Genomic DNA, 14,969 nt, shown 5'->3' on the forward strand with positions numbered 1-14,969 from the left:
GAGAGAGAGAGAGATCTGGAGAGAGAGAGAGAGAGAGAGATCAGAAAAGACACAGACACACACACCCCACACACACCACACACCCCTCCCACTGCAGCGACTCCACCTGGAGAGAAGAGAGCGAGAGAGAGAGATCAGAAACACACACCCACACACACACACACACACACACCCCTCCCACGTCACCTGTCTGTCAGAAACAGATCAATCTGGGGGGGGGGATGAGAGACAGGCTTTTTACCACATTCCTATTTTGAAATTGAGAAACACTACTTCATGTTCTTTTGTGTTTTTTTGGGGGTGACTGTAGCAGCTGCCACTCGGACACCGCTGTTCTGTTCAGACAGTCTGTCCACAACCCTAACCACCCCCATGACAACCCGTAAAACAGCAAATCAGTAATGAATCAATAATCCATCAGTGAATCTGGGCTCCGAGCAAACCCTGTGCTCTGCGGAGCTGCTCCGACTGTCAACCCCTGAACGCTAATCGCTCTGCCCCTCGCTCTGCCCGGTCCTGCAGGCTGCTTCTGGAGTTACAAAGCTGGGCTTGACCTCCCTGCGTCTGTCAGTGCAGTATTTACAGACCTGCAGTATTCGTCTTGTATTCGTGAAGCCGAGTGGGGCTCCTGCCTCTCTGTCTCTGTGTCTCTCACCTCTCTGTCTCTCTCTCTGTCTCTGTCTCTGTCTCTCTCTCTCCTCTCTGTCTCTGTCTCTGTGTCTGTCTCTCTCTCTCTCTCTGTGTCTCTCTCCTCTCTGTCTGATTTACCAGCAAAGTGTTTTTGCCTCCTCTTATAAAAGTTTCCACAACACAGTGCTTCTCTTTGCTTCCCCATGCTCCAGAGAGCTGTTCGTGCTTCTCTTTGCTTCCCCATGCTCCAGAGAGCTGTGTGGTAAAACATATTTAAACATGCTTAGTGGGGGGGGGGGTGCTGAGCAGCAGTGTGGAGCGAGGGTCCTGGTTTCACACTCTCTTCTGTAACTTGATCAATGTAGCGGCCGGGCAGTTCAACTGGGCGCAGAGCCAGGCCCCTCCAGCAGGGGGTGCTGCAGCACAAACACTAACAGGGCTGAGGAGCGGCTCCGAGTCGCAGGCAGGGTTTGCTCAGGCTCAGTCCATCATCATCTCTTTGTTTTTTGTTTTGTTTTTTCGTGTCAGATTTATGTCTGTTTAAGCTATCTGAATCCTCCCAAAGTTTAACTAAAAATGGGGGAGAGAAAAATGAAAAAAAAAAAAAATTCAAGGGGTTTGAAATGCCCCAGTGGTTTTGGGGGTGCCGCTGGAATGAGAACACAGCACCCCATTATTTTCTCCTGGTTTCCCTCTGTTAAGGGAACCCCTGCTTGTCAATTTCCTGTCTTTGTGATGCATGGAGGAAGCTGAAGTTTACTGCTCTGTCCAGTAGAGGGCAGCACCCTCCCCACAATGCATGTGCACAGGCCTGAGCGCAGAGGAGAGTCGCTTCTGTCTGCAGCTTCCCCTCAGTCTCGTCACGCTGTTGTTGCTGCTTGTGTCACTTTCCTGTGCTTCTCTGTGTGGCTGAGCCCCAGGCTGGCTGCTGGTACACGCACCTGGTCATCCCTTTCTAAAGGCTCTTTTCGGGGCTTGGCTGTGTGTTTCTGTGGCAGCCGCTGGTGACTGGTTGTGTTCACTCAAGTCTTCCTGTAAGCTTCCGTTTACAAATCTTGTATTAAATAAATAAGAGGAAGAGGCACTTTCAAATCTGAAAACACATGCATACTGGTATATGCATCATCAGAATAGGACCGAGAGGAAGGAAGGTACCCCCATCTCTGCTTTATTTGGGGGGGGGGGGGGGGGGGGGGGGGGGGGAGGACTGACCCCCCCCCCCCCCCTTGCGCTGCTTACCCAGCATGCCCTCAACATCTCTTCCTAATGCGAGATCACATCTAAACAACAGAAATGCAAAAATGCAATCTGCTACAACTGAATCGCTGTTCCACTGTGTGGCAGGCTGTGTCCAGACTTCCTGGAGCAGGAGAGAAGGGGCTCGAGGCTTGCAAGCTAGCAGCTCGGGGCTGTATCTGTGTGCAGACCAAAAACCCCCGAGAGGGAAACACAACACATTCAATCACAGGGTTTCCACTGTAAGCCCTTTCCTGTGTGTTTCAAAAGAAAAACGAATCCAATCGTTTGTCATTGAATTCTTAAATGTGTTCCATTTCTTTTCTGAAGTCAATGATTCTGGGTGATGTTTGTTTGTGTGTGCGTGCGTACCTGTCCGCCTCTGTGTGTGTGTGCGTACCTGTCTGCCTGTGTGTGTATGTGTGCGTGCGTACCTGTCTGCCTCTGTGTGTGCGTGCGTACCTGTCTGCCTCTGTGTGTGTGTGTGTTGTGTGTGTGAGTGCCTGTGCGTAATGTCTGCCGTACCTGTCTGCCTCTGTGTGTGCGTGCGTACCTGTCTGCCTCTGTGTGTGCGTGCGTGCCTGTGTGCCTCTGCGTGTGCCTGTCTGCCTGTGTGTGTGTGTGTGTGTGGGTGCATGCCTGTCTGCCTCTGTGTGTGTGTGCGTGCGTACCTGTCTGCCTGTGTGTGCGTGTGTGCGTGCGTGCCTGTCTGCCTCTGTGTGTGTCTCTGCTCCTTCCCTCACTGTATTCTCAATGGGTTGTACTGCTGGTGGTGCCCCAAGCCCACTGCTCGCGAGTCTCTAGATTACCCCTGTCCCGTCCCCTTCTCAACGCAGTGCCGTCTCTTAGGAACGCACACTGAGGTATTAAAACAGTGTTTATTATAATCGCAGGCTACCGTACACGGCAGTGCCCGTCTGTCTTTCATTGCACCTGAGCGCTCCTCCAGCCCCCCCGGCACGCTGGGACCCACCTCTCTCCCTGTGTCTGGGAATGAGATCTGCTTCGACCCCCGAGCGCTCCCCCAGCCCCCCGGCACGCTGGGACCCACCTCTCTCTGTGTGTCTGGGAATGAGATCTGCTTCGAGCGCCCCCAGCCCCCCGGCACGCTGGGACCCACCTCTCTCCCTGTGTCTGGGAATGAGATCTGCTTCGAGCGCTCCCCCAGCCCCCCGGCACGCTGGGACCCACCTCTCTCCCTGTGTCTGGGAATGAGATCTGCTTCGAGCGCTCCCCCAGCCCCCCGGCACGCTGGGACCCACCTCTCTCCCTGTGTCTGGGAATGAGATCTGCTTCGAGCGCTCCCCCAGCCCCCCGGCACGCTGGGACCCACCTCTCTCCCTGTGTCTGGGAATGAGATCTGCTCCGAGCGCTCCCCCAGCCCCCCGGCACGCTGGGACCCACCTCTCTCCCTGTGTCTGGGAATGAGATCTGCTTCGAGCGCTCCCCCAGCCCCCCGGCACGCTGGGACCCACCTCTCTCCCTGTGTCTGGGAATGAGATCTGCTCCGAGCGCTCCCCCAGCCCCCCGGCACGCTGGGACCCACCTCTCTCCCTGTGTCTGGGAATGAGATCTGCTTCCGAGCGCTCCCCCAGCCCCCCGGCACGCTGGGACCCACCTCTCTCCCTGTGTCTGGGAATGAGATCTGCTTCGAGCGCTCCCCCAGCCCCCCGGCACGCTGGGACCCACCTCTCTCCCTGTGTCTGGGAATGAGATCTGCTTCGAGCGCTCCCCCAGCCCCCCGGCACGCTGGGACCCACCTCTCTCCCTGTGTCTGGGAATGAGATCTGCTTCGAGCGCTCCCCCAGCCCCCCGGCACGCTGGGACCCACCTCTCTCCCTGTGTCTGGGAATGAGATCTGCTTCGAGCGCTCCCCCAGCCCCCCGGCACGCTGGGACCCACCTCTCTCCCTGTGTCTGGGAATGAGATCTGCTTCGAGCGCTCCCCCAGCCCCCCAGCACGCTGGGACCCACCTCTCTCCCTGTGTCTGGGAATGAGATCGTCGCAGATGAAATCGGAAGCCAGGTTGCCTCAATTCCCATTCCCGTTTAATCAGTTCCTTTAGAAGTGTCTAGGAATTGGAAACCAGGAAGTGACCCTGATCTGAAGGGATTCTTTATCTCAGTTAATACTAAGAGAGTCTATCTTTTGATATTACAGAAACTATTATTCTGTTACTTATTCAAATAATAGTAATAATAATAAATTGTATCTTTTTTACAGATTAACCCTGCATGTAGAAATGTAATCTTTTCAGGAGCGTTCTGGAATGACACTGTAGTGTAAACCAGTTCAGTACAAAAACATTCAAGAGGGAACGATGAGGAAGGCTCCAGAGCTGTGTATTATTGTTATTATTATGATGTTATAATTTAGTATTAGTGTAAAGTTTAACAGATCTTCTTTTTTTTCTGTCGGGTAAATTCATTATTTTTGTTTTTTTCAAACTTGAAATAAAATGTAAGAACACTCCCCATTTTGTGCAGTTTTATTGGACTGCGTGTTTGACAGCATGGACTGTGAAGAGGACAGCCCCATCACTGTGCTGGGGCTTGTCTCTGCCCTGTCTCCTATATTGATTGTGTGAGAGCGTCTCTGCCCTGTCTCCTGTATTGATTGTGGGGGAGCGTCTCTGCCCTGTCTCCTGTATTGATTGTGGGGGAGTGTCTCTGCCCTGTCTCCTGTATTGATTGTGTGAGAGCGTCTCTGCCCTGTCTCCTGTATTGATTGTGTGAGAGCGTCTCTGCCCTGTCTCCTGTATTGATTGTGGGGGAGCGTCTCTGCCCTGTCTCCTGTATTGATTGTGTGGGAGCGTCTCTGCCCTGTCTCCTGTATTGATTGTGTGTCTCTGCCCTGTCTCCTGTATTGATTGTGGGGGAGCGTCTCTGCCCTGTCTCCTGTATTGATTGTGTGGGAGCGTCTCTGCCCTGTCTCCTGTATTGATTGTGTGGGAGTGTCTCTGCCCTGTCTCCTGTATTGATTGTGGGGGAGCGTCTCTGCCCTGTCTCCTGTATTGATTGTGTGAGAGTGTCTCTGCCCTGTCTCCTGTATTGATTGTGTGAGAGCGTCTCTGCCCTGTCTCCTGTATTGATTGTGTGAGAGTGTCTCTGCCCTGTCTCCTGTATTGATTGTGCGAGAGCGTCTCTGCCCTGTCTCCTGTATTGATTGTGGGGGATGGTCTCTGAGTCGTCTCTGCCCTGTCTCCTGTATTGATTGTGGGGGAGCGTCTCTGCCCTGTCTCCTGTATTGATTGTGTGAGAGTGTCTCTGCCCTGTCTCCTGTATTGATTGTGGGGGAGCGTCTCTGCCCTGTCTCCTGTATTGATTGTGGGGGAGCGTCTCTGCCCTGTCTCCTGTATTGATTGTGTGAGAGCGTCTCTGCCCTGTCTCCTGTATTGATTGTGGGGGAGCGTCTCTGCCCTGTCTCCTGTATTGATTATGGGGTAGCGTCTCTGCCCTGTCTCCTGTATTGTTTGTGTGAGAGTGTCACTGCCCTGTCTCCTGTATTGATTGTGTATGAACCTCTCTGGCTGGACGGCTGTTTACTGGGATTGATGTCCTCTTTCCATTCCACAGCCCTGCTGTTACAAACCTCTCATTTCCAGTGTAAATATAGGTGACAGACAGACAGCTAGCTCACTAGCTCAGTGTTAAAGTGGGATTACTCCTCGTCAGTTCCCACGGAAACACTCGACGCAGGAGCTGGATTTCACATTCAATATTTTAATTCATGTTTCAGACTATTTTCTTTCCCCCTGGTTGAGTGGCTTGCCGTGGCTGAGTGGATGAGGTTCAGAGGCAGGGCAGAGCTCTCGCACAGAGTGGGGGTTCGGGGGTCCTGTCCATTCCTCGGGTCAGTCTGCTGCCTTCTCTAGCCCTGGCCAGTCAGCAGCTGGTTGTACACGTACTCCAGGATCTGGCTGTAGGCCTGGTCCTTCGGGGCGTGGCCATTCAGAGAGCCCTGCACGGGGACGGGACAGGGGACAGGGGACAGGGTCAGCACAGTGCAGACTGCAGCAGTGAAGCAATAGTCCAATGGAGCTTTTCAAACGACCAGGTTTAATGTAGCTGGTCTGGCTCTCAGGGTGAGCTACAGACACAGCAGGGCTCTGCACCCTTTGCACAGGAAGCTCATAACGACAGCTCAAACTGCTGCTGCTCAATGGGAGACTTCAGTTATTTCCCTGAGCTGGGCTGACCGAGCTAAATCGCGGCACAGAGGGTTTGTCTGTTTTAATAACTGTAGTAAATGAAACAGCCTGAGCTGGGAGGAGCACCTTGAGCTTGTCCAGGAACGTGATCTCCTGATTCCACGGCTCTGTGAAACGCACAAGGTCAGGGGCCGACTTGTAGAACTCCACCAGCAGCATCTGAGCACCAATCGGAGAGAAGGAGAGTCAAGGGGGAGCCAATCAGAGACGAGGAGAGACAGCCTTGCTCACATCAATTGCACAACATGGGACTTTCTTATTGCACATGAGAAAACACACCTCACTGGTGTAATTCTATTTATTTGTGGACTTAAAGTAAAATTTTAATGCAGATGTATGTGTGAGGGTCTCTATGTATCTGGGTGTATCAGTGTGTGTGTGAGGGTCTCTGTGTGTATCTTGGTGTGTGTGTGAGGGTCTCTGTGTCTGGGTGTGTGTGAGGGTCTCTGTGGATCTTGGTGTGTGTGAGGGTCTCTGTGTCTGGGTGTGTGTGAGGGTCTCTGTTTCTGGGTGTATCTGTGTGAGTGTGTGAAGGTCTCTGTGTGTATCTTGGCGTGTGTGTGAGGGTCTCTGTGTGTCTGGGTGTGTGTGAGGGTCTGTGTATCTTGGTGTGTGTGTGAGCATCTCTGTGTGTCAGGGTGTGTGTGAGGGTCTCTGTTTCTGGGTGTATCTGTGTGAGTGTGTGAGGGTCTCTGTGTGTCTGGGTGTGTGTGAGGGTCTCTGTGTTTCTGGGTGTATCTTGGCGTGTGTGTGAGGGTCTTTGTGTTTCTGGGTGTATCTTGGCGTGTGTGAGGGTCTCTGTCTTTCTGGGTGTATCTGTGTGAGTGTGTGAGGGTCTCTGTGTGTATCTTGGCGTGTGTGAGGGTCTCTGGGTGTCTGGGTGTATCTCTGTGAGTGTGTGAGGGTCTCTGTGTTTCTGGGTGTATCTGCATGTCGGTGTGTGTGAAGGTTTACCATCTCGTGCAGCACATCGCTGGTCAGGAAGGCATCCTGCACAGAGCTCACCTCCACCTCCACCGGGATCCCATAGTCATTGGGGCGATGCTGAGAGAGAGAGACACGGGAGGGGTTGGGGTTAGTGTAATTGAGAGAGAGAGGCACAGGGGAGGGATCGGGGTTAGTATAATTGAGAGAGGGAGGGGTTGGGGTTAGTGTAATTGAGAGAGAGAGACACGGGAGGGGTTGGGGTTAGTGTAACTGAGAGAGAGAGACACGGGAGGGGTTGGGGTTAGTGTAACAGAGAGAGAGACACGGGAGGGGTTGGGGTTAGTGTAATTGAGAGAGAGAGGCACAGGGGAGGGGTTGGGGTTAGTGTAATTGAGAGAGAGAGACACGGGAGGGGTTGGGGTTAGTGTAACTGAGAGAGAGAGACACGGGAGGGGTTGGGGTTAGTGTAACAGAGAGAGAGACACGGGAGGGGTTGGGGTTAGTGTAATTGAGAGAGAGAGGCACGGGAGGGGTTGGGGTTAGTGTAACAGAGAGAGAGACACGGGAGGGATTGGGGTTAGTGTAATTGAGAGAGAGAGGCACAGGGGAGGGGTTGGGGTTAGTGTAACTGAGAGAGGGAGGGGTTGGGGTTAGTGTAATTGAGAGAGGGAGGGGTTGGGGTTAGTGTAAGTGAGAGAGGGAGGGGTTGGGGTTAGTGTAATTGAGAGAGGGAGGGGTTGGGGTTAGTGTAATTGAGAGAGGGAGGGGTTGGGGTTAGTGTAATTGAGAGAGAGAGGCACAGGGGAGGGGTTGGGGTTAGTGTAATTGAGAGAGAGAGGCACAGGGGAGGGATTGGGGTTAGTGTAATTGAGAGAGGGAGGGACAGGGGAGGGGTTGGGGTTAGTGTAATTGAGAGAGGGAGGGATCAGGGTTAGTGTAATTGAGAGAGAGAGGCACAGGGGAGGGGTTGGGGTTAGTGTAATTGAGAGAGAGAGGCACAGGGGAGGGGTTGGGGTTAGTGTAATTGAGAGAGAGAGGCACAGGGGAGGGGTTGGGGTTAGTGTAATTGAGAGAGAGAGGACGGGAGGGATTGGGGTTAGTGTAATTGAGAGAGGGAGACACAGGGGAGGGGTTGGGGTTAGTGTAACTGAGAGAGGGAGGGGTTGGGGTTAGTGTAATTGAGAGAGGGAGGGATCAGGGTTAGTGTAATTGAGAGAGAGAGGCACAGGGGAGGGGTTGGGGTTAGTGTAAGTGAGAGAGGGAGGGATTGGGGTTAGTGTAATTGAGAGAGAGAGGCACAGGGGAGGGGTTGGGGTTAGTGTAAGTGAGAGAGGGAGGGAGGGATTGGGGTTAGTGTAATTGAGAGAGAGAGGCACAGGGGAGGGACTGGGGTTAGTGTAAGTGAGAGAGGGAGGGATCAGGGGTTAGTGTAATTGAGAGAGGGAGACACAGGGGAGGGGTTGGGGTTAGTTTAATTGAGAGAGGGAGGGATCGGGGTTAGTGTAATTGAGAGAGGGAGGCACACAGGGGAGGGACTGGGGTTAGTGTAACTGAGAGAGGGAGGGGGGAGGGATCAGGGTTAGTGTAATTGAGAGAGAGAGGCACAGGCACAGGGGAGGGATCGGGGTTAGTATAATTGAGAGAGGTAGGGATCGGGGTTAGTGTAATTGAGAGAGAGAGGCACAGGGGAGGGACTGTGGTTAGTGTAATTGAGAGAGGGAGGCACACAGGGGAGGGACTGAGGTTAGTGTAATTGAGAGAGGGAGGCACACAGGGGAGGGATTGGGGTTAGTGTAATTGAGAGAGGGAGAAACACAGGGGAGGGACTGGGGTTAGTGTAATTGAGAGAGGGAGACACACAGGGGAGGGGTTGGGGTTAGTGTAATTGAGAGAGGGAGGGGTTGGGGTTAGTGTAATTGAGAGAGGGAGGGGAGGGACTGGGGTTAGTGTAATTGAGAGAGGGAGAAACACAGGGGAGGGACTGGGGTTAGTGTAATTGAGAGAGGGAGGGGTTGGGGTTAGTGTAAGTGAGAGAGGGAGGGATTGGGGTTAGTGTAATTGAGAGAGAGAGGCACAGGGGAGGGACTGGGGTTAGTGTAATTGAGAGAGGGAGGCACAGGGGAGGGGTTGGGGTTAGTGTAATTGAGAGAGAGAGACAGGGGAGGGGTTGGGGTTAGTGTAAGTGAGAGAGGGAGGGATTGGGGTTAGTGTAATTGAGAGAGAGAGGCACAGGGGAGGGGTTGGGGTTAGTGTAATTGAGAGAGGGAGGGATCTGGGTTAGTGTAATTGAGGGAGGCACACGGGAGGGACTGGGGTTAGTGTAACTGAGAGAGGGAGGGGTTGGGGTTAGTGTAATTGAGAGAGGGAGGGATCAGGGTTAGTGTAATTGAGAGAGAGAGGCACAGGGGAGGGAACGGGGTTAGTATAATTGAGAGAGGGAGGGATTGGGGTTAGTGTAATTGAGAGAGAGAGGCACAGGGGAGGGATCGGGGTTAGTATAATTGAGAGAGGTAGGGATTGGGGTTAGTGTAATTGAGAGAGAGAGGCACAGGGGAGGGATCGGGGTTAGTGTAATTGAGAGAGGGAGGCACACAGGGGAGGGACTGAGGTTAGTGTAATTGAGAGAGGGAGGCACACAGGGGAGGGATTAGGGTTAGTGTAATTGAGAGAGGGAGACACACAGGGGAGGGACCGGGGTTAGTGTAATTGAGAGAGGGAGACACAGGGGAGGGGTTGGGGTTAGTGTAATTGAGAGAGGGAGGGGTTGGGGTTAGTGTAATTGAGAGAGGGAGGGATCAGGGTTAGTGTAATTGAGAGACAGAGGCACAGGGGAGGGACTGGGGTTAGTGTAATTGAGAGAGGGAGACACACAGGGGAGGGACTGGGGTTAGTGTAATTAAGAGAGGGAGACACACAAGGGAGGGACTGGGGTTAGTGTAATTGAGAGAGGGAGACACACAGGGGAGGGACTGGGGTTAGTGTAATTGAGAGAGGGAGACACAGGGGAGCGATCGGGGTTAGGGTGCACTGACCTCCGGGGGCGGCACCACACAGAAGGGGGTGATCTTGGACTGCAGGCCCTGGTTCCCCAGCGAGTAGGGTCCTGTGGAGAGACAGGAAGAACGAGTGAGAGGAGAGAGCACTGTGTGTGTGTGTGTGTGTGTGTGTGTGTGTGTGTGTGTGTGTGTGTGTCTGTGCGTGTGTCTCTCTGTCTCAGTGTCTCTGTCTCTCACCGCACAGTAGCCCCAGGCAGGGCTGGAAGCCGTTGCTGGAGCCCTGTAGTTTCAGCTGGTAGTCCATCTGGGAGTCGATGTCCTGCAGGGAGGGGTGGGGGGGGCTGAAGGGGTGGCTGTGGTACCAGCCCACCAATGAGAGGCCACGCATGAACAGGTTCTGACAGATCTGAGGGGAAAGGAGAGGAGAGTCAGCTGACCTGCAGAGACACGCCCCCCTCACACCCTCCCCCCCGGCGATGACGTCATCAATGGTACCTCCTCCTCCACGGCGGGGGCGGAGTCTCTGTCAGCGAGCCGCGAGCGACACGGGAACGCACGGAGCACAGTGAGAACTGAGGAGAGAGGAGAGAGGAGAGAGGGATGAGACACACACAGAGACAGACACTCTCACACACAGACACTCTCTCACACACAGACACTCCCACACACAGACACTCTCTCTCACACACAGACACACACACACACAGACACTCTCTCTCACACACAGACACTCTCACACACAGACACTCTCTCTCACACACAGACACTCTCACACACACACACACACACACACACACTCAGACACTCACACACACACAGACACACACTCGAGACACTGTGACACAGAGTCGTGTCTCTGGGTGAGAGGACAGACACTCACACACAGACACTCTCGACTCACACACTCTCTCTCACACACAGACACTCTCACACACAGACACTCTCTCACACACAGACACTCTCACACACAGACACTCTCTCTCACACACAGACTCTCACTCACACACAGACACTCGCACATAGACACTCTCTCTCACACACAGACACTCGCTCACACACAGACACTCACACACAGACACTCTCTCTCACACACAGACACTCCCACACAGACACTCCCACACACAGACACTCTCTCTCACACACAGACACTCTCTCTCACACACAGACACTCACACACAGACACTCTCACACACAGACACTCTCTCTCACACACAGACACTCCCACACACAGACACTCTCACACACAGACACTCTCTCTCACACACAGACACTCTCACACACACACACACTCTCACACACACAGACACTCACACACACACACACACACATTCACACACAGACACTCTCTCACACACACTCTCACACACACACTCTCACACAGACACATTCACACACAGACACTCTCTCACAGACACTCGCTCTCACACACAGACACTCACACACAGACACTCTCTCACACACACACACACTCTCACACACACTCTCACACATAGACACTCTCACACAGACACACTCACACACAGACACTCTCACACAGACACTCTCACACACAGACACATTCACACACAGACACTCTCACACACACACACTCCCACACACAGACACTCTCTCTCACACACAGACACTCACACACAGACACTCTCACACAGACACTCTCTCACACACACACACACTCTCACACAGACACTCTCTCACACACAGACACTCTCTCACACACACTCTCACACAGAGACTCTCTCACACACAGACACTCCCACACACAGACACTCTCTCTCACACACAGACACTCGCTCACACACAGACACTCGCACATAGACACTCTCTCTCACACACAGACACTCACACACACAAGGTCAGCACTCACGCTGTGTGTTCGTGTCCCAGCGACCCCCCAGGTACCCCACAACCTCGCTGCGTGTCAGGTGACAGTGGAAATCCTGAGAGACGGAGAGAGACAGTTAAAGGATCTCCAGGCTTTATTTGAGCTCTTGTTAGTCCACTCCCAGTATACCCAGCACACCCCCGGTCTCTCTCACCAGCAGCAGCAGCACGTTGCTGGACACGGCCACGTTGAAGGGCTGGAACCTGTTGATCGCGGAGAAGGCAGTGAGCTCCACCAGGGTGTGTGGGTCCCTGCAACACACAGCAGGGGGCAGCACTGAGGTACAGTGCACTGGACAGGACTGCTTCAATAGGGCAAGGAGTTGCAATCTACTGCCAGAAATGGAGCTACCTTACAGGCACATTCCCCCCCTCCCCTCTCCCTCTCTCTCCCTCCCCTTCTCACCTGCCCGAGTCTCTGCTCCCCAGTGTATGGTACCTCACTGGCACACACTCCTTCCTCTCTCCTCTCTTCTCCGGGGGGCTGCTCTCTGCAACACAGACAGGTGACACGTCAGAGACTGGCTCCAAGAGGGACCTGATCTGGCAGCAGCCTCGCCTCTCTGCTCCCAGCTCTTGTTTGGGGGGAGACCTGATCTGGCAGCAGCCTCTCCTCTGTTACCTGTCTCCAGCTGGCTCTTGTTCCCAGTCTTCCTGCTCCCCTCTTCCTCCTCCTCCTCCTCCTCTCCCAGCTCCTCCTCCTCTCCCTCGCTCACCAGGCCCTGAAGGGCAAGGCAGAGGGGCTGGGTTAGACACAGAGACAGACACACCGCACTGGGCAGGGTCAGCAGGACAGACAGCCATCTGTACTGACAGGTTATACCTCCCTTCTCTCCTCCTCTCCTCTCCTCTCCTCTCCTCTCCTCTCCTCCCCCATCTCCCCCCTCCCCTCCCCTCCCCTCCCCTCACCGTCTCAGCTGCAGGCTGGTACTTGTGCAGCCAGCTGGTCTTGTACTGCACCAGCTTCTGCCCGCGGTACTTGACAGAGGCCCAGCCGCAGCCAGACTTCTTGGCCGGGTTGATGAGCTTCTTGCAGTGCGTGGCCCAGGCGCTCGGGGAGTTGAAGAGCTGGCCCGTCTCCACCCAGCGGATCTTACCGTCGCACAGCAGGTCCCCCACAAACCTCTTACCCTGGGGGGGAGGCTGTAGTTACCAGGTGTTGAAACAATTTGCATCAGCAGAGAACAATAGTGTAGTGGGGAGGACAGTGATGAACAGGATAGTCAGTATTGGGGTACAGTCAGTTTTAGGGGTACAGTCAGTTTTAGGAGTACAGTCAGTGTCGGGGGTATATTCAGTGTTGGGGGTGCAGTCAGTTTTAGGGGTACAATCAGTTTTAGGGGTACAATCAGTATTGGGGTACAGTCAGTATTGGGGGTACAGTCAGTTTTAGGGGTACAGTCAGTACTGGGGTACAGTCAGGGTTGGGGTTCAGTACCAGGTAGTGGATGGACAGCACTGCGTCCCCCGGCTCGATCAGCCCGTCCTTCAGCAGAACTCTCAGGGTGATCCCTCTCCGGGTCAGCACAGCCCCCCTCCCCGCCGGGACCCTCCCCTCCAGGGGGTCAGCATCGGGGTCCTCCGCGGGGCTCAGATCCTCCTCCTCCAGCGCTGGCTCGGACCCTGGGGGAGGGAGGGAGAGGAGGGGGTGAGGAGGAGGATCCACAGACCCTATCAGCGCTAATCCTGGATTACCCTCCTGGGTAAGGGAGTCCGGCACTAGTGCTAACCAGGGGCTGTGGAGGCAGCCTGTGCACACAATGTAAATGAATCGCTGGTTGATTGTGTGACACCGCAGCCCCCCCCCGGGACAGGCTGACAGGAGGGGCCAGCTCCTCGTCGACTTCATCCCTCACCGCGGATCCACGGTCTCCCTTTCGCTTTAACCCGCGTATTCACAGCCACTTAAACGTTTAAAAACCCAAACGGGACAGAGGGAAGCGGGGCGCGTCAGAGGTGCAGGTGCTTGGTTACACGCGCCCGCCTGCACAATATTCCAAATATTTTTTAAAAACAACCGTCATTTTCCAAATGTGACTCAAAAATAACATTAATAAATAACACGAATGTTTGTCAGTCAGCGAAACAGACAAACCAACACATCGGCACATGAATCAAAATGCCCAGTAATACAATGTTACGTGTACGTTTTATTTAATAAACATTATTTTGACAGTCGTTTTTTTTTTTTAATTGTTGTAACAAACGTTGTTGTTTTCAGAATAAATACCTGATAAAGTTGTTTTATTTACATTAAAATGTTTGTTTTTTTTTTCCTCATAAATACCGATATCAGGGCACAGGTACAGCAAAGAGCAACAACAAGGCCTGGTCCAACTTTACTGAATGTGAGGATGAATATTTGCAGAGCCAGGACAGTCTCACCCATTCTCGGACAGCCTCTGGGTCCCCTCGCTTTCTCGGTGCAAGTCGGCGCGTCTCTCCGGTGGATGAAAGGGGCTCTTTGTTCAAGGTATGTCTTGATTGATTTATTTTTTACAGACGGTTAATGTTCAAAAAAGAAAAATGAAGGCGTCTCGTCTGTCGGCTGTTTGTTGTGGCTTGTCAATTCTCCTCCCCTCTCGCTGCCTCCCTCATCACTGTCCGCCTCGCTGTCTCTTGCGCTTCCTGCGTTTTGTTGAACTCCGGTCTCTCTCAGTGCGAGTTCAGCGGCGTGTGTGTCTTCGTGTTTGTGACTCGTCCCTATTGTAATCTTGCAGGTAGGTAGTTAGTCAGCAGTCTGCTCCTGTCTGACATTACCGGGACAGTGAGGAAGTTGTGCTTTCGCTCTTGTGACACAAACAATACCCGCTTCCGACTCGCATTGATCAAGACATGCGGAGGTGAATTATTTGCCTTTTTTAAATTGCTTATCTGGGGTTTGGTTCATGCGATCTTAAAGGTGCTTTTTTTTTTTTAAACCCGCGATTTCATCTGTCTCTATCCCGCATTACACACACGTCCCCCCGCCTCCCCGGCGACTCCCGTGTCAGTGGAAAAGTGCATTGTCGCACCGAGCGGCTCTTTGTCACACAGACACGAGCAGACACGCTCTCACAGTGCAGCTGTTTGGCTTCCCTGTTCCCCAC

General features: G+C 53.5%; 2 protein-coding genes across 2 annotated transcripts; both read right to left on the reverse strand.

Moving 5' to 3' along the window:
• Window positions 1–2,522: 2,522 nt before the first annotated feature.
• Window positions 2,523–5,711, reverse strand: LOC121300538 (collagen alpha-1(IX) chain-like). The gene is made up of 3 exons (XM_041229107.1): window positions 5,682–5,711; window positions 2,958–3,937; window positions 2,523–2,809 (listed from the first exon to the last, which is right to left on the reverse strand). Exons 1-3 carry the CDS (start codon window positions 5,709–5,711, stop codon window positions 2,791–2,793), a joined length of 1,029 nt encoding a protein of 342 aa, XP_041085041.1. The 3' UTR covers window positions 2,523–2,790.
• Window positions 5,573–14,969, reverse strand: mpnd (MPN domain containing). The gene is made up of 13 exons (XM_041230130.1): window positions 14,266–14,969; window positions 13,319–13,503; window positions 12,790–13,011; window positions 12,503–12,602; window positions 12,287–12,371; window positions 12,036–12,132; window positions 11,864–11,936; window positions 10,495–10,571; window positions 10,237–10,405; window positions 10,036–10,106; window positions 7,031–7,120; window positions 6,143–6,235; window positions 5,573–5,826 (listed from the first exon to the last, which is right to left on the reverse strand). The coding sequence occupies exons 1-13, from the start codon at window positions 14,267–14,269 to the stop codon at window positions 5,737–5,739; spliced, it is 1,356 nt and encodes a 451-aa protein (XP_041086064.1). The 5' UTR covers window positions 14,270–14,969; the 3' UTR covers window positions 5,573–5,736.

The sequence above is a fragment of the Polyodon spathula genome, chromosome 26 (assembly GCF_017654505.1).
Source record: "Polyodon spathula isolate WHYD16114869_AA chromosome 26, ASM1765450v1, whole genome shotgun sequence".
Classification (NCBI taxonomy): Eukaryota; Metazoa; Chordata; class Actinopteri; order Acipenseriformes; family Polyodontidae; genus Polyodon; species Polyodon spathula.

Coding starts and splice junctions, on each gene's coding strand:
- LOC121300538 (XM_041229107.1), bottom strand. CDS start 5,711: ATGGACAGGACCCCCGAACCCCCACTCTGT. Junction 3,938..5,681: donor CCCCCGAACCCCCACTCTGT/GCGAGAGCTCTG, acceptor TCCAATTCCTAG/ACACTTCTAAAGGAACTGAT.
- mpnd (XM_041230130.1), bottom strand. Junction 7,121..10,035: donor GTGTGGTGCCGCCCCCGGAG/GTCAGTGCACCC, acceptor TCTCTCTCTCAG/CATCGCCCCAATGACTATGG. Junction 5,827..6,142: donor CGTTCCTGGACAAGCTCAAG/GTGCTCCTCCCA, acceptor GTCCCCGTGCAG/GGCTCTCTGAATGGCCACGC.